Genomic DNA, 23,302 nt, shown 5'->3' with positions numbered 1-23,302 from the left:
ATGCAAGTGTATACGTAAGCTTATAGGGGAAAGGAAAATACCTTTTCATCTCTAAAGAAAGTAAGAACAGTTATCAGGAGGAGCAATAAAGTTGTCAAAGTGTTATAATGAAGCTTCCTGAGTTTGTAGAGTACCTCAAAGTTACCTACAGATTCGGTCTGTCAGCTGTGACTAGTATTTTAAATTCAGTGTTGTCTGAGTTGAAAGCACCGATTCAAACAATAATTTTAAGAATTTATGAATATCACCAGCAAAGTAGAAAGTGCCTGTGGATTTCACATGGACAGCAGGGAATGAGGTTGAGGGGTAACTGAATATAGTATTTTATTCAGTAGTAAATTTAGTATGTTTATTTAACAAAAATGTATTTCTGTATTTAGCAAGGAACTGTTTCTGTATTTAGTAACTTTTGCTAGTAATAAAATGAGTTTTTGTGCTGAGTACTCCCAAGAGAGTAGTTTGTGGGCACATTCAGTATGCAAATACATGCTTACCTCAGCCTTTGCTTTGCATTTTTCCATCAGGAATAGGATTTTATCTTTTGGTTTCTTTGTTAGCTTTGGTCAAGAGTAAGATTTGGCTGATTTTCTACAGCCTTTTAAGGCAGGTCATTGATTTCAGCTAAATGATTGCCTCTTGGATGACAGACTACTGCAGTATTTAAGAAAGTGAGAGCTTCTATGCAGCCTTTTAAACACCTGTATGATGTCAGACACAGTAATAACTTTCCAAGACAGTATCAATATAGGAGTTAGGGACTGCTAATTGGCAGTTTTATACACCACAGACTAGTTGTACTCCAAATTTCCTCTCGGTATTTGAACAGCTGCTATTTACATGCAGGAAAATAAAAATGACATTGGTATTAACTACTTGAGTTTAGAAAATGAATTTTTGCTAAATAACTGAATGTGAGCTTTTTTCATTGATACTCATTGCAAAAATGTTAATGTCTTTAGAAGCTATCGCATGGTAGTAGTCAACAACCTTTTAAGTCAAAGCTGATTCCAAGTGAAGAAACTGTAGCAGTTTTGTTCATTTCAGTTCTTTAAATTAGAAATAGTAGAAATGACTGAGATTCAGTGTGGCAGGCAAGAGTTTATTCCTGAGCTGTAACTAAGTCTGTTAATTTGCAGCCCACAGTAAAATTCCATAGCCAACAAGCTCTAAAGAATGGGCTGCATAACATCAAAATACCAGGAGTTTACTGTTGGACTGGCCGTGATTTATAGCTTAGTATTAAATGGAAAAAATGGTGAAAGTGTGGTATGCAATAGACTTTCTTTGGCTCTATGCTAACATTTGTGAAGTAAAGCATTTTCCTATAGAATACTAATCTCCCAGGTTAGGTAATAAATTATTGTCATGGTTTAGCCACAGCTGGCAACTAAGCACCACCCAGCTGCTTGCTCACTCCCCCCCAGTGGGATGGGGGAGAGAATCGGAAGGGTAAAAATGAGAAAACTCATGGGTTGAGATAAAGACACTTAAATAAGTAAAGTAAAAGCCACGTGCACAAACAAAGCAAACCAAGGAATTAATGCACTGCTTCCGATGGGCAGGCAGGTATTCAGCCATCCCTAGGACAGCAGGGCTCCAAACATTCCCCCTTCCTCTTTCTTGCCCCAGCTCTATATGCTGAGCATGATGTAATATGGTATGGAATATCCCTTTGGTCAGTTGGGGTCAGCTGTCCTGGCTGTGCCCCCTCCCAGCTTCTTAAGCCCCCCCAGCCTCTTCGCTGGTAGGGTGGGGTGAGAAGCAAAAAAGGCCTTGACTCTGTGTCAGCCCTGCTCAGCAGTAACGAAAACTTCCCTGTGTTATCAAGACTGTTTCCAGCACAAATCCAAAACATAGCCCCATACCAGCTACTGTGAAGAAACTTAACTCTACCCCAGCCAAAACCAGCACAATTATGCTTATATAGAAATTCACAGAAGTGTTTATTAATTATGCTGTCTTCATATTCTAGTACTACCCATGTCTGCCAACTGTTTTAGCTGTGAACAACTTCAAATCTAGCTATGTACATCTAGCTATGATTTTTAAAACATTTCAAAATGTTGTTTCATTTAATCATGGACTTCTGAATCAAAAGTTTCCCTGAGGTAATTTTTTAGAATCATAGAACCATAGAATTGTTCAGGTTGGAAAAGACCTTTCAGATCATCAAGTCCAACCATTAAACTAACACTGCCAAGTCCACCACTAGACCATGTCCCTAAGCACCACACCTACCTGTCTTTTAAATACCTCCAGGGAGATTTATAGACCATGTAAAGAAATCTATACAGAAAAGTTACTCTTTCACAAACAAAAAGCTGAATTAATAACCAGTCATTCCTACCTTCCACAATTTTAGGCTATAAACAGGCCAACATCGTGATTTTGCACAAGTCATTGGCTGATGACTTTGAGAAGTTTTGCCATGCAAATGACGGACCCCTGCCACTGCTGTACAGAAGTAAACCAGGTGATTGGAAATGTCCTTCACTGAGTAGTGATTCTGATATCAGGTAACTACGGTCCAGCTCTGCAATGAATGCTGGTGGTGATTAGGAGGGTTTCGGGTAACAGCCTGCTCACAACTGTTGTACACTCGGAACAGATTTCTTTTCTGGGAGTTATACTTTTGAATGAAAACAATGCTTGAATATAACAGCCCGATCATCTGGTTCTTGAGAAACACCTTATGATAATTGTCTGTATTACAAGTATTTCTCTAATGCAAAAGTGAAATTTTATGTAATTTCTAAATTCTTTGCAGTCTGAGCCAGCAGACTTAAATAATATGGTTTTACCTTTGTTTTATTTAGTAGTAATGCAGGCATGGTGACCACATATCATCTCTGAAATTTGAAAGATGAACTCCTGTAGTTAACACTAAAAGCAAGACTTAAAAGAGCTCCCTAATTTTTAAAGCCCCAAGACAAGATATGTATAAGGGACATTTACTTATAAAACCTTAAAAAAATGCCAAACTCTTATCATGTTCTGCTTACTGGTGTGGTTTTGTGCAGAATAAGGTATGCTGGGGTTTTTACATGCGTTTGTTTCATTGATAGAAAGAAAAGAAACTGATAAAGTAGGCTGTATCTTGTGGTTTGATATTGGGTTAATGGCAATTCAAACAATTCACCTTGTTTTGAAAAAATACGGCAAAGCTGTGATAACTTCTTATTTCACTAGAACTGACTGCCTACAGTACCGAATATATGAGCACGGAGCTTGTACCGGACTACTGAAAAGCCTGAAGGAGTATTCTGAAGAACTTAAGGACATGGTGACTTTTTATTTAGGCTGCAGCTTCTCATTTGAAAAAGCAGTCCAAAATTCTGGCATTCCCATAAGAAATGTTGAGCAAAAATGTAATGTAAGCATGTATAAGGTAAGTCTATGCACACACACATGGTCTTTGTCGTAACTTTGCCTTTGAGCATTTGTCCATATTCACATTATGTGCATATACCTATGGCTCAAAATCAGATCTTTTTCCTACTTGCACAGTAACTTTAGGCACATGCTAGTGCCAAGTGCATAAAAATACAGGGTAAAATATGCCCAGCCTCAGTTCAGTGCTTTTCTCAACTTCCTGCAAGGCCAGCCTGCTTTTTTATTCATTTATGGTGACAAAGTTTTTCCCTGTGCATGGTGGCAGCCATTTCATTTGGATTCTGTTCTGATTTGCCTTCTCTGTTTCAACTGGTGACCCATGCACTATTTCTGACCATGCCTTTGTACGTGTCCTGCTCTCCATACCAGCTCTGGCTTGCAGTAGGAATATTCCTTTCATGAGCCAGGACACGTGCAGAAGAAACAGCTACTATGACAACCACATTTTCGATTTTTCTGGTGACAGTGCAGCCTTTAAACTACAAATTTGCTATGAACCCAGACCTCTGGGACAGAAGATGTTCCCAAAAACTTGAGGCTTCTACCATAGCACTGAAAATTGTAACTGTGCTCAGGAAATTTATAGTGCAGATTTTTATGTTGGCAGAAGTCCTCAAATAATTCTGGTTCCAGTCGGTAGACCCTTTAGTATTAAGAACACTTAAGTCCACATCTGCATGCCTTTGCCATGTAGTCCATATGCTGTTCTCCTAGACACAGGTTATTGTTGTTTTCAGTGTTATCATTTCACAATCTTTTTGCTATAACGCCTGGTCAAAATGAAGGCACAAGCATGTCTCATACAAGAGTCGTCTTACCAAATTTAAAGAAAAAAAATACAACTGTGTATCTGCTTGTAACATTTCAGAATTATAAAAATTTCATAGTTTATAGCACATCAATACTGTGAAGAACTGTACAGGGTATTTCTTCAGTGACAGATATAATGATTTTTATTATAAAGATTGTTAATGAACATTTTCTGTACAGCTCTAGTTGTCTACATAATTTGTGTTCAAATGCGACTTAGATCTCAGACATGTTGTTCTAAAAAGCCAGATTGCTTTATTCCTGAATAGGAAAGGTGCTTCAGCATCCCAGTCAGTGAGGATGAAGAAAGGAATTCCATGGAACTTTTCTAGAGGCACAAAAGATTTAGTGTGTGGAATCTGCATGCTGCTTCTGTAGAAGCAGGTACTGCCAGCAGCAGGAGTTCCTGACCCCTGCATGCCACAGAACACTGTAGCTCTCCTGGATTCAAATAGAGAGGACAGGTTCCAACCAAGTAGGTTTGTCACCATGTGATACTTTTTATTAGCTTTTTCCATTTCTGTATAGGGAGCACAGTTGTATTTGGACAATATTCAGAATTTACTGAGCTCACCACACTGTGTGCTGCATGTACTGAAGCAAGAAATGCATAATGTTGAACATTTTAGTGATTGCTATGAAGAAGCTTGAGGATGGAATGTTTCACTCCTGCACTGCTAGATCTTACCAAAAAAAAAAAGTTATGGGATGCTCAGAAATTTCTTTTTTAAAAGGATTTAAAATTAATATTAGTATGCAGCCTTTCTGAACTCAAATACAGTACAAACTTTTAGACTTATTTCTTCTAATACTTTAGAAGTATTATTCAATATTCCTGCTAACACCTTGGATTCTTTTAAACTGCCAGACAGCTGTGCCTTGCTCCAGTGTTTCTACTTTTTGCTGCAACTTAGTAGTCACAATGAGACCTATTCCTGAAAGCAAGTTGGAAGCAGCTGTGATAGCAACATCCGCATTGAAAGAAGCCCATGGAGCACCAATTCACATGGGAGACCCTGGTCAGTGCTTTTCATGTTTCACTCTGCATGCACTTTACTGTGCATAAAAATGGAGGGGGAAACCATGGGCTGAAATACCTGCACCAGTAAGTTTATTATGTTTTACTCCTTTCTAACAGTCACAAACTTGAACTGGAAAAAAAAAAAAAGAAAAAAGTAGGTTTTGAATGAGCTGAACACAGAGATTTCTTGGATAAAAGATAGCTGTCTGATGTAGATAGATTAAGTTTATGGCAGGGGTGGTTTTGGTAAAAAGTGTAATTACATTTTTCTAAATGTATGCAGTTTCATTTATATGTGAATACTTTCTTGCTGTCAGAGATTCCAGTGACAGGGTAGCAATGATTGACAGCACAGGGAAAAGTATGTGTGGATGCATTTTGTGTGGTAGCAGATGACTGTGAAAGTAAACACTGCATTATTTTTAAAAATACTGGAATAGGATACATTGAGCACAACACTTAAGACAGAATAAATAGAAATATGACAAATTTTTTTTTTTTTTTTAAATCTGACTCAAACAAGTATAGGCCTATTCTTTGCAAGGGAAAACTGAAAACAAAAAAAAAAAGAAACAGGAGGCTGTTTAGAAAAAAACAAATGCAAACCAAACACCTGCAAGATGAAGACAGATCACAATAAAAAAAAATCCCCTCTGCTGACAGAAATATGTCAATCAGTAGGCTCACGGGCCGCATACACAGAAGGATCACATTGCAGAGGCATGGAAGGAGATGTTGTCAGTAACAGAACACCCAGCAATACATGTGGTCCGAGTGCTTAAATCTGAGGAACCACTAAAAAGTCATTACTTTGAGTAGAGCAACAAGATGATTGGGCAAGTAAGGATCTCCACTATTTATTTCTTTTAACAGAAAAGAGTAAGTGATTATATAAATTAATTCCAGAAAAGACAGTGTTATATGAAAGCATCTGAAGAATTTAAAACCAAGGGAAGAGAGCAAGTGCTTAGAATGACCCAGAATATTACAAGTAGGTGTTAGAATAAAGCAAAAGACAATTTAGTGAAAGCTAGGTAAGAGTGAGATGTAGTTATCTAACCCAGAGAGGTAAAAGAGTGGTTGCTCATTTCTCTAGCTAAAGAACATAGGTAGCTAACGCAGTAGAAAACATGTTCTAGAAAGAATCCATTTGGCATTGCAATCATTTATTCTTGTTTGCCAGTGTTATGAATACAATTCTTCTGTTGATAGAGAAGATTTATATCATCTTGCAAACTCAGCATATGCATCTAGCTTGTGTTTTGTTGCAGAAATAAAGCGAATACATTTTTACTGATGTCACCAAGTACAAAAAGGGAAGACAAATCAGCTCAGGTTCTGGGGACATGCACTCAAAGGCAAACTAAATATGCCACTTCGGTGGGACTTGTCACTGTTGCAATCACGGCTTAGAGTCATTGAATAATGTTTGGGGTCTGCCCCCCCCCCGCTTTGCAGTAGTACTGCTTAATTGGAATCTCATTATTTCATTTTTGATCAATTCTAGGTCTGCTGGGAATACAAGATCTTTCCAAACCAGATTATGGAGATCCAGTTCGCCTTCACCCTGGTGATATTCCAGTGTTTTGGGCCTGTGGAGTAACAGGAGTAGAAGCAGTCATCAACTGCAGTACGTACTATACTTGGAGAACCTTTTTAAATTATCCTTCAATCTCTTTTTCTCTCTATTCTTTCTTTTTAAACATGGGCTGAATGAGTTGGCTGATTAGCAGGATTGATTTTAGGGTGAGCAAAAAAACATCCCAACCAAACAACAAAAAAACCTTTGGCAGGACTATTTCCCATTGTGAAATACAGTTCTACCTTCAAGGAATCACAGAATGGCGAGGGTTGGAAGAGACCTTGGGAGATCATCTAGTCCAACCCCCCTGCTAAAGCAGGTTCACCCAGAGCAGGTTGCACAGGACATCATCCAGGCAGGTTTTGAATATCTCCAGAGAAGGAGACTCCATAACCCCCCTGGGCAGCCTGTTCCAGTGCTCTGTCACCCTCAAAGTTCTTACTGAAATTCCATCACTTTTGTCTGAGTATTTTAAAGGCAGAAATCTAAAGTTCCAGCAGCATCAAAACTTCTTTTGTTTAAAGAAAAACTAGAAGTTTAAAGGCATTCTTTTTCAAGCTTCTTCATTTTAAAATATTATTTTATATTACACTGCAGTAAAACAATAATAAAGGGGAAAAAAGAAGAAAAAGCAGCCAGAAATCTTACCAAAATGTCAAGAGCTAGCAAATTGATTGACCTGGAAAAATTTGAGCTTTTAGGTTTTGTTCTAAAATTAAGTAAAGGAGACACACTTTACATAAATGAAGCTTTGTCCTCTGCATGGAGCTCTTCTGCTCTTTATCCAGTCATTTATAACAGGCATGAGCACGAAGGGCAAGAAAATGCAACTAAACCATAGCGACAGTATTATATACTGCTCTAAATCACTAGTGTGTAATGAAATCTCATTTTTTAATTCTTACTGAAAAAGAAGCTTAATAATCATAGGTGGTATAACTGGGAGAGCCTGGGGACATCATCTGCTTCATCCTTCTCCGCTTGCAGGATCTGCTATGTCCTCATGGTTCCTTACAGATGTTCATCTGAACTGCTCTCAACACCCGCTGTAAATATATTCAGCACTAGGAGCAGAGAATTCTTTTTCTATCTTACACACAAGCCCTTTTCTCCATGCAGCTTTTTTAGTCATCTTCTTCATGCATCCATGTTGCAGGGAAAGGAGAAAACAAATTTGCCAACCTCTCTACAATCTGTTGCCCAAAGCAGCTGTCTATCCTGCCTTTACCTGGAACTGGCTTTTCCTTTTGTTTATTTCTCCATTTTCAGTATTAAAACCAGTTGCCATTAATGCATTCCAGGTTTTCTGGGCAGAGCTTGTATATTTCTCTGCTCCTTTCTCATCTAGGTAGTTAAAATTCTGCCGTACCACCAATAACCATACGTTTGCTGAACCTGCTAGCTTCTCACAAAAAATATTGCCTACTCATGTGGTTTGGTGAGGCAAATTAAACCACAACAACCATGTTCCCCAGCTGCTTTTAAATTAACTAGCCATAGACTCCCAACAGATCAAGCACAGATCTACTTGTTAAAGAAATACCTCCTTCCTTTTCATCATCCTAACAAAGTAAGATTTTGCTTGTACCAGCTGTGATTTATCCACCAACACATCCACTTTGCCAAATCAAGTATAATCTAGATCAAGACTTCTGGAATTAGTATAAAGACAGCAAATATGACAGCTACTATGCTGTCAGGTCTAAATAAGTTTATTGTTCACCAGGGTTTTAGATGCTACTCAGATTCCCTTTGCTAAGGCTTACTGGTCACCTTTTGTTATTATTCCTTGCCAGTTTATAAGTCTCCTAGCTAGGTCAGCAAGACACAGCGCAGAGGTGCTATTTCCCATTTTCTTAATCTGATAAAGAATGACTACTAACCAGTGGGCAGTAGCTGACATAGTTTTGTCCTATCACTCTTACAAGGATATCCAAAGGTACAGGAGAGACACTATATCTTCCAGCAGCACTCTCAAACCTAGAAAATTAATTTATTCTTATGGAAATGGTATCACCAACACACTGTGCAAACTTAAGCATTAACTTGTTCGTATGTCAATGCACTAGTTTCTTCATGCATGTCAAATGCAATTTTCAGATTTGCCAGCTCCCAAGAGACTTCCTTGGAGGGTACCAGTGTTCAGTTCCTAAGTTGCTTCAATTTATACCAAAGAGGATATTGTAGAAAAACCTGATCTCAACTACCCACATGAGCTTTGTAAAAGTAAAAACATTTTCAGGTGTATATGCATGCATTTCTTCCTCAAAGTGCCATAATTGCTGCAGTGTAACTTAAAATACCACTGTTTTTATAACGTGTCATCAGGCAGGGATTCTGTGCTGTTAAATTAAATAGCTTTTTGTGATTTTATCATTCCGATATTTCAATTTATTGCAATAACGATGTGTTTAATTGACTTTTTTCACCCATTTTAGGAGCTCCATTAGCTTTTACTCATTCTCCTGGCTGCATGTTCATTACCGACCTAAAGAATGACAATGTCACAGTCAGGTCCTCAAGAGATGTCCCTCAAGTCCACTGCATTTCTCAAGATCCTCTGCGTTACAGTGTTGTGTCAGCAGAAGCAGCCCAAAAGATAAAGACTCTGGAGACCTTAATTGGAATAGATCCAGGTAAAAACAAAAACTCTCTTCCTTTAGTGGATTTGTTATGAGGTAGTTACAACGTAGCCTGCTTTTTTAGATATTCATGAACACAGTAAGAATCTAAAGGCAATTTTAAAATTTTAAATATTCTTTTGGAATACAGTGGTTTAATATAATTAGGTCTTACATTTTATGTTACCATACTTAATATCAGAGTCTGGCCAAAACCGTTCAACCTTATGGGCAATGGAATATCTGATCTTGATGACTGTATACTCTCAAAGTACACAGAAGCATGGATGCTTACAGCAGACTGGAGAGTCCACAGGGAATAAGAACTGTTAGTGAATAAAACTGAAATTGTTGTGAAAAGTACAGGGCACCTCAGCACTCTGGTAACAGCTACATGGGTATTCACTGTTGAGTAAATAGCACGTTTCTTTACATATATTCATGACTGCTATGCTCCTACCAGAAAGTTCTAGTAGTTGCAAGGGCTTTTCAAACATCCCACTGTGATGGGTGGAATTGCATCAAGCTCTGCTAACGCATTCGTCACTGAGGTGGTGCGTGATGGACCAAAGCTACCTGATCACCACGGGAGGTTGAGAGCTAGGGCTGTATGTGTGCACAAGGAAGATGAGAGGGAAATAAAGGCAAACTGAATAGCGCAGCCATTCCTAAAATACCCACTGAATTAGTCCCCTCTGTCTGCTGTAAATTCTGATCTCAGTTTCCCATAAACTTTCCGAAATCCTCTGTAGGCAGCAGTCAAAAACAGCTTACGCCCAGCTCTCCCAAGCTCTGGGTTTGGGCTGTGTGCATATGTTTGGGTCTGTTTATTTTTACTCACAAGGCCTCTCCTTTTCCCACTCTCTGGAGTTCAGCTTGGCACAGTGCCACACTGCAGAAATACAGGACCTAACTTAAGAGTTAGCTCATTTTATTGCTAACGGAGAGCACAGTACTTTATCTCAGTTAACAGACCCCACTTCTCAGAGACTAAATCTCCCTGCTTCTGTTACTTAAGTTTTGTTCAGAACTTTTTTCTGCATCCGCTATCTACATATTGGCTGTATGTTACGTAGGAGAAACAGAGGGCAAAATTGAGGACAAAAAGAGGAAAGTGCAGAGGTGGGGGGAAAGGTGAGAAAGACAAAGATGTGAGGAGGCTAGAAAAGAATAGCGAGGACTTACCTCTCGCTATCAGCCCATGAATATCAGCACACCATGCTGGTATTTGCGGTTTTCAGGAGTGCTAGCAAATGGAAGGGACTGCGCTGTGAACTTGGGTTTCCGTGTGCCAGGGAAGGGAGAGGGGGTAGAAAGCATTTGAACAGTGAAAGACATACATGGATAACACAGAGTCACCGCTTTAGGGACTGACCCATATGAAGAGACATCTGTAAATATTCACCTATTTATCAAATTCGGATAACATGATTCTGTACTACGTTAAGTGTTACAAGATCTTTTAGCAGTCACCTGGATACCACTCTATTAATTGAGTTTATAAAGTCCCCTGGTAACCTACAAAGTCTATGAAACCTCACTTCTGTGGTTAATCATTTCATTAAGTGGAATTTGTTTGAAAATTAGCTCTCCCCTAAGGGGACAGAGTTAAATAGAGGCAAGAGACCAGCTTACTCATCTGAAGTCTGCATCAAAACTTCTGTAAGACCTAGGATGCTCGAGTTGCAATCTAGCTTCAGTAGCCAGGCATGGTCTGGCATGACGGTCACCACAGATCAGAGGAAAGCAGAAGGCCGCAGGAAAGGAAAAAATATGCAATAAGCTCTCGGAGAAAGAAAAAGCTATTTACACCAATACCTAGAAATACTAGTTACAGTAATTTTCAAAATCCAGTTAACTGAAATTCTTAACCTGGAAGCACAGCCCATTATCTTCATTACTCATATCCTACACCTTCCTAGGTTTCCTGAGGAAATGACCCCAATTCCTGCCTTGACCAGCGTTTGTTTTTTTTTTAAACTCATTTTATGTCATTGAAGCATGCGAGTTCACCCACAGAGAGATTTCAAAAGGAGAACGATATATTGAAGTGTACTGCTCTCTTTAAAAACACTTTTATAGGAGAGCGGGGTATAATTCATCTCCGCCGCCAGGACGAGCTGCTGAAGGCTTGCCTGTCCCTCTCCCACGCTCGGTCGGTGCTGGTAACAACTGGCTTTCCTACCCACTTCACTCACGAGCCGCCGGAAGAGAACGACGGGCCCCCGGGAGCCCTCGCTATCGCAGCTATGTTGCAGGCCTTGGAGAAAGAGGTTGCCATAGTAACAGATCAGAGAGCCATGAATCTGAATAAAAAGATTATTGAAGAGGCTGTTCAACTAGGTAAGACACGTTTTCTCAGGTTTTATCCTGCCAATTTTAGCCAAGGTTTGCTTCAGTTAATCTCACTGTCACTTAGGACAGGATTTTTCTTTTTTCCAAAGAATGAACCAGAGTTCATCCTCTCAGCCCTGATCAGCATTGCTACGATGACATTTTGTTAAACCTGGCTGACATCAAGTTAATACTGACATAGCTGGGTAGTGATTCTGGATTAGCTGTTTGTGATGAATTCTGGACGTCTGTTCTTATTCTTGTAGTCCTGTTTTCTATCTCAAGGTCCCATTTATTAGCATCCAAACAAGTTTAAATTAAAGTAAGGACGTAGGGAGCTTATCAGGAACTGTGTAAAGACACTGAGTCCTTACTATCCTAACTGTTCTGCCTTTTTTTTTTTTTTAAAGTTACTCAAACACAGATTAATAAAAAAGGTACCCAGTATCTGAGTTGTATTTTATTTTCCTGTAGGAATCCTGAAGAGACCTGTCCCTCTATTGAGTTATCAAAGGGAAAGCGCTGATTCAGCTTTAATGTTTTTGTGTGAGAATGGGAATCCTGAAAGACCTAGGTATGTTTATTCAGTTTTTGAGAGCGAGTCACACCTCCATTATGTAAATTTATAATAAAAATAATGACCATGATCTAAGAAGGCGTAATGGTTACAAGTAAATACTTAAGACTTGAAATGAACAGAACAAACCTAGAAGCCAAATATTGGTATTGGAGCACACAGAGTATAGAATTCCATGTTATTCTGCAATTATGCATTTCTGGAGTACAAAACCAAAGAAACAATACTTCATATATTAATAGCTCTTTTCCTTTGAAAAATTTCTAAAATCTTTTCAGCTGTTCTTCCATAGTTATATATACACACAATATATATATTATCTTACCAGTTTTTAAATCGGTGAGAAAATCAGAGAAGCAAAGTATTATGTCAGAGTCAGTGAAAGAGCTAGGAAGAGAGTTGTGGCCTATGTTCACTTTCTAGAGCTTTGGCTCAAGCCTCACAGCTGGGGAACCTGATCTGATTTAATAAAACATCCTATGTTTGTAATAGTGTGAAAGTGATCATTCTATTGTCTTTAGGCAGCCGACGCCAAAATTATAGCTGTATGCATGCACTTCTCACTATTGATTTGAACCGTTTGCGAATGCATTGTTGAGTATACAATGTTGGGCAAAAATTCAGATGTATGCAAAGTGTGTGATTAGGGTTAATACACTGGAGAATTTACTAAGTAGCTGTACACGCATTTCATTACTTAACAGGCAACTGATATTTCCTTTAATAAGCATACATTGCTCATTTTTATTGATCTTTCCCTGTAAAGCATTTTAATGTAGTTACCTTCAGTTTGTTCTCTTTAATAAAAAGATCTTTCACCCTAGCATTTACTTCACCAGCTTATTCAGTTCCCATTTCTTTCCACAGGTTAGTGTGTGCTATAATTGTACGCTGTAATAGTATGCATGGTACTGTCTTCATTTTTTATGTATTGTTTTACAAATGTGTTTTATAGCTATGCATATTATAGTTACAGCCAGTTTCTATTTCATTTGATACCCAAAAAGCTAATGTAAGCGTTTCTTGAAAGTAGATAATTAACCTGCTTAAGGTCTCTGCAGTCACCGTAGATACCAACCCACAAACACATTAAGTAATTCAGCAGAATTAATAACCTCTTGACAGTAAAATTGGAGAAACAGAAGCAAAATACCTTAATTCTAATATACAGTGCCAGAACTGAGTACTAAAATTCTGCTTAAAAGACATCTGCAGTACATCTGTCTACTTTCATAACTAGCAAAATAGCCATAGGCTTAAAGAAAAATCTCCCCAATCTAAAGACCCAAACCAAAAAACTCCCTAACTAGAAACAAATTAATATTTGCCAAGCAACATGCTTTAAGTAGAGACTATATTTCCACAGGCAAAGGTTTAAATGATCATTAATTTGCCACTTTTTTGTTTTCTTTGATAACAGTTATAGAGACTAATGTCTTACAAGATATTAGGTATTTTAACATGAAACAGAGCAAGGCCAGATGGCTGACCCACAGTGCTGCTGGTTAGGAGGATTTCAGGAACTTCCCCATTGTCTTGATGGCAAATGCAATTTGAGGGAGTTGCTCTGAAGCTATAAAGAAACTAGGCTAACCTTTGAAAATAAACCATAGACAACTACATTCAGAAATAGCAAAAACAGTATCTGAGTTTTACCTTGAATCCCAAATAGTCAAGAAGTAAAAAAACCAAGCACAACAGGAGAAACAGCCAACAGAAGGATTTGCTAGGCAAGAACCACAGCTTTCACCCCTCTCCTCTCCTCTCGTGTTTTCACTCCTCTCTAACCAGATTTGATCACCTGATAGCAATAGAGCGTGCTGGGATGGCTGCCGATGGCAATTATTACAATGCCAGGAAAGTGAATATTAAACACCTGGTGGATCCCATAGATGACCTATTTTTAGCTGCACAAACCATTCCAGGAGTTGCAACAACAGGTATGTGTGAGTTTGTGTTGTATTCTCAGAAGCAAGAGCGGCACAAAACAGGAACCTTTACTGGAAGTGAAGGGGAGCAGGAGGCAGGTGCAGAGTAACTGCTTGTGGGCTACAGCTGTGTGTCGTGGTTGAATTTAGAGACGGTTGCTGGAGAAAAATTAGAGGTTTCTATTTGAAGGGTTCTCACAACCAAAAAAAAAAAAAGGAGGAGTTGATTTCACAGTTATTTAAAGACAAAAAAGCAAGCCCAGATGTGGGTATTATCTATACATTGCTGTGCATACATATGCTTCTCTAAGTGTAGGTTTTGACGCTTTGTTCTGTATTTTGTGTGTGAAAGGCAGCATAGAAAGCAAATGACTACTGAATGGAAACATTACATATTAAAATATTATTTTTATCATAGAATAGAATCTTGTTATTTGCTATATACTAGAATCTTATTATTGGTTATTTTTACGATTGTTACACCTGCATGAAAACAGCAGTCTGGATAGAATCTTAGTTTATATTGCCTTTTAGCAGTACATTCTCTTGAGCAGGGATTGCATGTTTGCATCTATTATAATAGTGCCTTCCCTAACAAAATATGCATGTACAAGAATAATCTGTAAGGGCATACATTGTCCTTCCTGCCAAAACTACGTTAGCATTGGCAAATACATCTAAGAAGAGTACTGTTGTCAACACAGTGCTCCTCTTTCATCGATAGGCCTTTTTTTCCTGAAAACTGACTTCTATCTGGTTTTGAAAGAATATGCCATAGATCAAGGATTCCCAGATATATATTAAAGTGTTGTACAATGTCCTTGCACAATCAAATGCTTCGTGCTACACTGTGTGACCCAAAATGGAGTTAGGGGATACATAACCTATATAAATATTAGAAACAAAATTTAAAAAGTGTCACAAAATCAGAAATAAGTGTGCATGCCAGGCTAATTTCAGTCACATCAGAACACGTCTGCTCCTCTGGCTTTGTTCCTTCTTCTAGTGCTATGGACTCACTCTTAAATATTACCAAAAACACTAGAACTTGGACTTCTCAGTAATGACGTTTTTCAAAAGCTTCCACAGAATTCAGAGAGCCTGCAGAGATAACGCATAGTCTGATTTCACTGTACTGGAATCCTTTAAAAGCTGTATAGCAGAAGAGTTCACTGGTATTTTTTTGTATTATCTTAAAACTTCTAATACATTTTACTTAGATTTAGTTCAAATTTTTATCCTGTTCCTAAGGAGTAACTTTCAACATTCAAAAAGCAGCACTCTAGATGGCACTCTGTTGGCAATCTCAGCAGAGAAGCTGAAGGTTGACGGAATAAGGATAGAAAAGGTTCTGTCTCAGAAAGATGTTCAGCAAAATGCCTCAGAGCTTTATCTGCTGCAGTTCATTTCAATTATTTTGTCCCCGATTTTAGAGTGTTGGTACAAGGACTTGGTCTCTCCAGCTACTTACGTAACATCACATCCTGATTCCTTTGATACAAATACCCAAATCTCTTAAAATATCTCTCAGAGCAGCTCAAAGTATATTGTTGATTTGGTGGAGTTTGGAGTGTTCTGCACAGTGGGAATTTCAATCATTCAGCGGAATTGAGTTTGTTTTAAACATTCTCTGAATATTCAAATATACTATGAAATGTCATTAATTAAAAATATCATGAGCCTGTGAATAAGAAGAAAAGAAGCAGTTATCCAGATTCACTGTGTCCTATTGCCATGGATTTTCTCTACATGTCTGCATAGAAAATGATTTAACAAGTCATAGGCTTCAAAAAACAATGAGGGTATCTGCTCTGATCTCCCATGGCATTTGAGTACATGGGTATTCTACGCTGGAGAATTAACTGAGTACCTATAGAAAAACAATGTCATTTTTTTTGACGTTGTCTGTTGCCTAGTTAACATTTCTTATTTTGCTTATCACACTAACTTTTTGTGTTTTTTTTTTTAATTTGATTACAATTTCTTGGGATGGCTGTTGGCTTTTTCAACATATTTCTGCAAGACCTAGCTTAACAAGGCAAGATTCTGGGCTGTGGCCTTTGTATCTTGTCTCTCATTACTGATGAAAATGTATTGCTATCGATTAAGATAAATTTTTTTGGTGGGGCTATCTTTGACTTTCTTCATGGTCAGTAGGAGTTTGGAGGCACATGTCTAGTTCCGAAATAAAATGCAAATATTGTAGAGCACGCATTAGGGCGATGTACTCAGATAACTTTATAGACTAGAAAAGGATACTAGAAAGATCAAGTTTTCAGCATTACAGAAGTCTTTATATAGTGTGCTCAGTGGCAAGAAGTACTGTGTCAGTAGGTGGAGAGGGGCAATGCTAGAACATTTATTGCCTACTGATTAATTGCTGTCAAGTTTTGCATTTAAAACAAGATCTGTGTTTAAAAAATTATCTGGTTTAGGAGTCTGACCACAGACAAATAATAGACAATGCCTACAATTCTACCAATATCATAAAAAGTCATGGAGTAAGCAGCAGTCTTCAGGAATATACAAAATAAGACATAAAAGACTGAGGTTGGAAGAACTCATATTCCACAAAAGATTGAAATAAAAGATTAAGAGATGTTACCAAAACCACATGCTATTTTTTTTCAGCTGCCATGCAATTGACACAGCTACATGCTATTTATATAGGAGCTAATGAAAAGCTTTCCAGAATACTGCATGAAAAAATGCGGTCACACTTGTTTCCCTTTCATACAAATGATTTTTAGCACAGAAGACTGCACCATCCTACTTTTTTTCATGAATGTAGTTTCAGAAAACAATGGAGTCAGTGAAAACTTGCATGGAAGATCCGACAGAACTATCTTGCCTTTGCCTGGAAAGGACTCAGGCCTTTAGGAGAAAAGGATTCATCTTCTCTGTTTTCAGACACCTGTGTTTGAGATGGCTGCCTTGGGGCGAGATGAACCGACTCTTTGAAGGGCCTGTTTCTGTTGGCTTTAAATGCCGTCCAGCTGACTACCTCACGTGTAGATGGCTGCCTTCTGTCAAGTGAATCTCACTCTGGAAGTGTAGTAAATGTAGTACAGTAAAATGTAGTCCTCTGCCGACACGTCGAGGAAGAAGAGAACAGATGGTACAGGAAAATTTTCGGTGTGGCGTTCTTTTCCTCCCAGCACGACGCTAATGGGACCCATCCGCAGCAGTGGGTCGTCTAACTGTGTCCCCACCCTGGGGACAGGACTTCCACCAGAAGAAAAAGCAAAGCCAGCTGATACAAAAAAACGCTGAGCAATGGATTAGTGTCTTTCAGTTAAAGAAACTGATCATGATCTTCAAAGGGCAAGAATTCGGTTTAGCCTTTTTAAAGAATATTAAGAGCAAAATTTTGGATTTTGAACATAAGAAAAATCAAGCCATTGTGCGGATTCTTACAGAACAGTAGTAACTACCGTATTTATATATGATGATAGAGGGACCATGTCATTATGTCATGACCTATTTGAAAAGTACTACCAAAGAACAGATTTTTTAAAGCACCGTTAAATCCCAACACCAAAATAAAGGTGAACGGGTTATTAAAGTAGATAAGAAAAAAGATGAGCTGTTTCATGGCAAATCCGTTTTTGTAAGTTATGTGTCACTCAGTTACGCTCCCCTTGACTACTTAGACTTAACGAGTTAAATAAAAAATTGCTGCTGAGCAATAACTTTTAATTTCACATAAAGAAGAAATTTGCTGCCAACTTACGTGAGATTTTTATGCAGTTACTAAAAGTGTTAAATTTATTAATTTTCAGGGCTTGAAGTGTAAATTATAAATACTGTAATGTCTCATCTGTAACGTGCTATACATTAGAGCACAGTCACTTTTCAAGTTCAGATACGATACATTGCAGTGAGGACTTGGAGCTCTTCACTGTTCTGTTTCACAGACATTAACTAGGATTTTTCCATAAAAATCTTCAAACTTGAGAAGATGCAGTTTAGACTAACGGGTGGAAGAGAAGTGCTAATTTCCTGTTAAATAGATGGATTTTTTTTTTTTTTGGTGTTTTTTTAATACATTGGTAAGAGACTAAAGGTAGTATCTAGCTTTCATGGAAGCTGCTAGTTTCTGTGTTATCCTCATCTGCAGAGCTCTGAATGACATCTAACAATTTTATGTCCCAAACATAAGTGTGCTTAAAATTTTCCTGAAATGATGTAGGTCCCATTGACTTTACTGAAATCACTGAGACGCATACATAGTGTTTCCACTTGACCAACAAAAATCAAGGCCCCACAACCCTGAATATATAAATAATTAAAAAAAAAAAAGTCTAGCTATTTTTGTCATAAATTACTAAAAAAAAAAAAAATGAAAACAGTAATAGTGTACAGGGTTGAGCTCTTTGTAGGCTGTGGCACAATGAGCTGGATAAAACAGATTGCCAGTGCAGTAAGTCCTATTTCTGCCAACGTCCTTACGTAGATTTTTGCTTATTTTTTCTGCAACAATTGCTACTTTTAATCTCTTTTTTTTAATTAAAGATTTTAACAAACCAACATTTTCTATTCTTGCTTTATTAAAGAATCATAGGCTAATTTCTCAGGTTTATTTTGGATTTGTTTTCTATCTTCTTTCTCTATTTGTGCTAATGTACTTATGATAATGCGTTTTATAGGACACACATTTAAGGCCTCCCATAAGCAAAGTTTACTTCTTAATTCTGTCTGCAGTTCATGAACACCTGATAATTTTTATTTCTTTTGCCTGCACCACTACAGTATATATTGCCTATATACACTTACAGGTTAGCATGTGGTAGGTGGTGCTTTCAGCTGTTTCATTCGCAGTCTTCTTTTTTTAGACACTTTTGATTAAAAAGGATAAATCGTCTCGTATGGAGCTATAAACTGTCACAGAGGCTGTGGGGAAGGCACTGGATGCTTTCTAAATGGATTGTTAGTTATGTGCTGGGCTCGTACTCATCTGGTCTCTTTCTCTTTTAATAAAGGTGTTGGAGATGGAGGAAATGAATTGGGAATGGGCAAAGTGAAAGATGCTGTAAAGAAGCACATAAAAAACGGAGATGTTATAGCTTGTGATGTTGAAGCTGATTTTACTGTTGTAGCCGGTAAGGGATTTTTTTGGGGGGTGGGAGAGTTGTTGGTGTTTGAGAATAGAATTGACAAGAAAACATCCATCTTTCCAAGTAATTTGTATTGGCCCTTTCTTTGTATGGCCAAATCATCATTAGCAAACAAATCTGTCTCTGTATTATGTCCATTTTCTGAATAGTTAAGCAACTCCGGTTCCAGCAGGAATTTTTTTTCACCTGGAGTGACTGAAAATTAAGGAGGTTCCATCAAGAAAGTGTATTTAATTGGAAATAGTTGGGCAAATCCTGAATATTCTTGAAAAAATTACACCATAAATAACATAACGAGGAAGATTGCAGAAGTGAGCTGTGTGGGAATTAAAATGTCTATGCACATATGAATTTTCAGTATAATTGATGAGCTTCTGGGGGTGTGACCATGTCAGGGTCACCAGTCGTATTGCTCTTATGTGACAAGATGATAAGTCCTTTCAACAGCCACTCGATGACAGATGGACATTCTTAATGTACAACAAAAGTTGAATGCTATAGCTGAAATTCTCTTTTATGCTAACTTCTTAACCAGCATGAAATAAAATTTGCAGTGAAAGAGATGTGTGTTCAGCAAGGGCCAATTCATTAACTGAGTGGTCCATGTTGTACTTAGGTTCAGGTTTCTAGGTTTCTAACCTAGGTATCTAACACTTTTGGTACTAAACCAGCAATTTTTGGGAAGAAATGAGAGTGTGGTGATAATTACATCTACTTCTTATGGCTATATGTATATAGTATCTATGGTGGCTCTTTTGGCAATTCTGATGATTTTTACTTTGAAAGCAACTGTCACACCCAGACCCTGCAAGGAGAAGTGAGGTGGAAGTTTGGAAGTGTGGAAAACTACATGCGCTAAACCAGCTTCCACACTTTTTGAAAGTTTTGCTAGTCTGCCTCTCTGGAAAAGGTATCAGGCAGCAGAGAGAACTTCTCACAGCAAATTTCAAATCTAACGATCTCCAATACAGTCTTGACAAAGAAGCTGTCAAACAGGACTGTGGACTGATTTGATACCAGCATACAAAGAAATTTATGTTAGAATGTCTTTTTGTATATGACACTTACACCAAGGACACATCATCAAGACACAAACAATTAGTTTCACCATGGCTTCATATCTTATAAAATAGCTGAACTCTTTACTCCGTCATCATTTGTGACCAAAAAGGGATTCTCTGCAATGGTACAGCATTCCGTTATAAAATCTATCAATCACCAGTAAAAATTTGCCTGGTTTAGGATACTTTATCAAAATCTACCACTGTGTGGTTCAAAGCGAAAGACACCGGGCTGGAACAGAAGTCCTCACAGTTCCTGGACTTGACATTACGCCAAGCGGAATTGTGTTATAGACTATGTCCATTTGAGTTTTTGCTTTGTTGGAAAGACAAACCACAAACTAAGCTAGATGGATACTTGCAGAAATTCAATCTGAAATATTACGGAAAACATTTTAATATGTTAAGCAATTGTGTTCTTCTGAAATAAATGTTCCAAATTTATGTCAATATTTAGCTCATATCCACATTCCAGTTCACCATTGCTACGTGAGTCTCCGTTGTACATGCCTCATGCCTTATGCAGGTTGGGTATCTTTGCAATAACTCGTGTGGAGTTTTTTTACAATTTGGTTTCATGGTGATGTTCTTTTGCAGGGGTCTCTAACTGGGGAGGCTATGCCATTGCTTGCGCTCTGTATATTCTGAGCACTTGTGAAATACATGACCGCTATCTGAGGAAAGCTGTTGGGTTTCCACGGTTATCTAAGAAGATGGTCTGGCTATCGGCACTTCCATCAGTTACCAAGGTAATTTCTGTAGGGCCGAGGAGTTGTGACTTGTTTGTGACTTGTAGATGGAATCAGCTACCAGCCACTAGATTCTGCCTAGTCCTGTTCAATAGCTTACTTTCACATGGTGTTTCAGTGACTTTTGGTAATCCCTGGTGAACGAGCAGCCACACTGCACTTTTAGAATATTCCGCACAGGATTCAAGACAGATTGAACATAAAAATCCTCAAAAATTAATGTATTCATGTGCTGCAATTTAGAATCATAGAATTATTTAGGTTGGAAAAGACCTTTCAGATAATCAAGTCCAGCCATTAACCTAACACTGCCATCCCAAGCACAAGACAGTGCTACAATTTTATGGGCAGTGCAAGAAATCCTTGTATTGCGAAACAGTGATTAAAATTCCCTGTTCACTTCCTTAGCATCGTTCATGATTTTATAAACCTCTGTTGTATCCTCCTTTAGATGTCTCTCTTAGAAAATCAAAAGTCACAGCTCTAATACAGAAGCCACTCCATACTTCTGATCTTTGCACCTTACTTCTGATCTTTCCACCTTTTCTGGTTATGTTAGACCCTTTCTATAGTTAGTTTTGAATGTTTCTAAACTATAGTTGGAGAAAGACTTCCAGGTGAATATTTTTAAATGTTTTGACTAATGCAGCTCCGAACAGTGTAATATTCTGGGAATGCAAAGGTTTCAGACTGAGAAAAAGTATAATAACTGAGAGGAGCGAGAAATGACTGTGATCTGTGCTCATCCTGCTAAGCACATGGCTCTATTTTTGACCTGGCAGTGTTTAAAAATACATATGTAAATACTCAGTGATCAAGTAAGGTTTGTCCCACCATATTTGTAATAACTTAGGAACTTCAAAGTTCAGTTGTTATTGGCAGAGTACCTCTATAGAGACTTGAATAAAACCAGTAACTTTGTGACCTCCAAGAATGCTAAGGAAAATGTAGAGCCTCTACCATAGATACTGCCCACAACAGTGGAGTATTTCTCCTGAGATGACAGCATGGTCTGAGTGAAATTCTGGCAAAGCAGAGTAGGCCTTAGGTGTTTTTAGTTCTTGCTATTTTGATTTTTCATCATAAAACTGAAACTGATCCTGATGTTTAGCATAGCCATACAGCCACGTAGCCTTTGGCTCAACAAAGCATATGGCACCTTTCAGTCCGATCTTTTCCAAAACCAGATTAATTAGTTCTCACTTTTCGATGTTTTTTTCCAGTTACAGCTACTGATTTTTCCCTTTAAATTAACATAGCCTGAAAACTACTGTGATCAAAATTCCTGCTAATGAGATACTGTAATTAAACGTGATATCGTGTACAGGAAATCCTTCTTGTTTTTGTTTTACTAAGCTATACAGCTGGGAATATTGATAATGAGCCAATAATGGGCTATTGAAAGTGCAATGCTAAAATCTAGTGAGATAAAATCAATGGGAACAGTTTTGCGGAGGAGAGGAAATTACAAAATGCCTGACAAGAGGATATGCTTTTTAATTATAAATCACACAACAGTAAACAGTGCAGAAGATTGAACGCATTAGTGTTCACATACTCCATTAGCATAAAAAAAAAAATTCAGGCCATTTATGTTTATATGGCTACTTTCTGCCCAATCCAGCTTCTTTTAAAGCTGTAATTACCCTCATAAGATAAAGAGCACCGCCGCACATACCCACCTCGGTGTTTATATTTGCCTGTTTGTAATTGGAAAGAAGACATCTGAAGGAGGGCCTAAGCATCAAACAGCTTTCTTACAATGTGTTTCAGTTTTCTTCCAAAAATGGCATTCCTTCCATGAAAACTGTAGATTGTAATTACTAAATGAAGGCTTCCCCTGAAACAAAAGGTTATTTCTCCACAGCCTCGTGTTCAGGCAACGTCAGGATCGCACTGCAACAGACCACAGACCTGTGGAGCGCTCCATGCCTGCCGAACGCAATGCCGAGATTGTGCCATACATATAGTTTAATAAGAGATACTGCAAAGCATTTGTTCTTTATCGAGAACTTAATGAGCAAGAAACAATTTGATCTAAAGGATCTTTACTTACCTTTCAGCTGTGGAGCTGAATCATAATTGTGTTGGTTAATACAACAGTGGTTG

At 38.0% G+C, this 23,302-nt stretch overlaps 1 protein-coding gene across 1 annotated transcript in view; it reads left to right on the top strand.

The window, feature by feature from the left end:
• Positions 1-23,302, top strand: part of DGLUCY (D-glutamate cyclase) — a 36,230-nt gene that overhangs the window by 8,446 nt on the left and 4,482 nt on the right. Inside the window, exons 3-12 of the mRNA XM_009648982.2 lie at positions 2,363-2,516; positions 3,190-3,388; positions 5,072-5,222; positions 6,732-6,854; positions 9,245-9,442; positions 11,510-11,770; positions 12,236-12,335; positions 14,130-14,278; positions 19,249-19,368; positions 21,042-21,193. Coding sequence (XP_009647277.1) covers positions 2,363-2,516; positions 3,190-3,388; positions 5,072-5,222; positions 6,732-6,854; positions 9,245-9,442; positions 11,510-11,770; positions 12,236-12,335; positions 14,130-14,278; positions 19,249-19,368; positions 21,042-21,193 — 1,607 coding nt within the window. The remainder of the gene's footprint in view (positions 1-2,362; positions 2,517-3,189; positions 3,389-5,071; positions 5,223-6,731; positions 6,855-9,244; positions 9,443-11,509; positions 11,771-12,235; positions 12,336-14,129; positions 14,279-19,248; positions 19,369-21,041; positions 21,194-23,302) is intronic.

This window comes from Egretta garzetta, unplaced genomic scaffold, assembly GCF_000687185.1.
Source record: "Egretta garzetta isolate BGI_Z169 unplaced genomic scaffold, ASM68718v1 scaffold361, whole genome shotgun sequence".
Lineage (NCBI taxonomy): Eukaryota > Metazoa > Chordata > Aves > Pelecaniformes > Ardeidae > Egretta > Egretta garzetta.
Note: the sequence above shows the minus strand (reverse complement) of the source record. Positions and strands in the feature narration are given on the sequence as shown.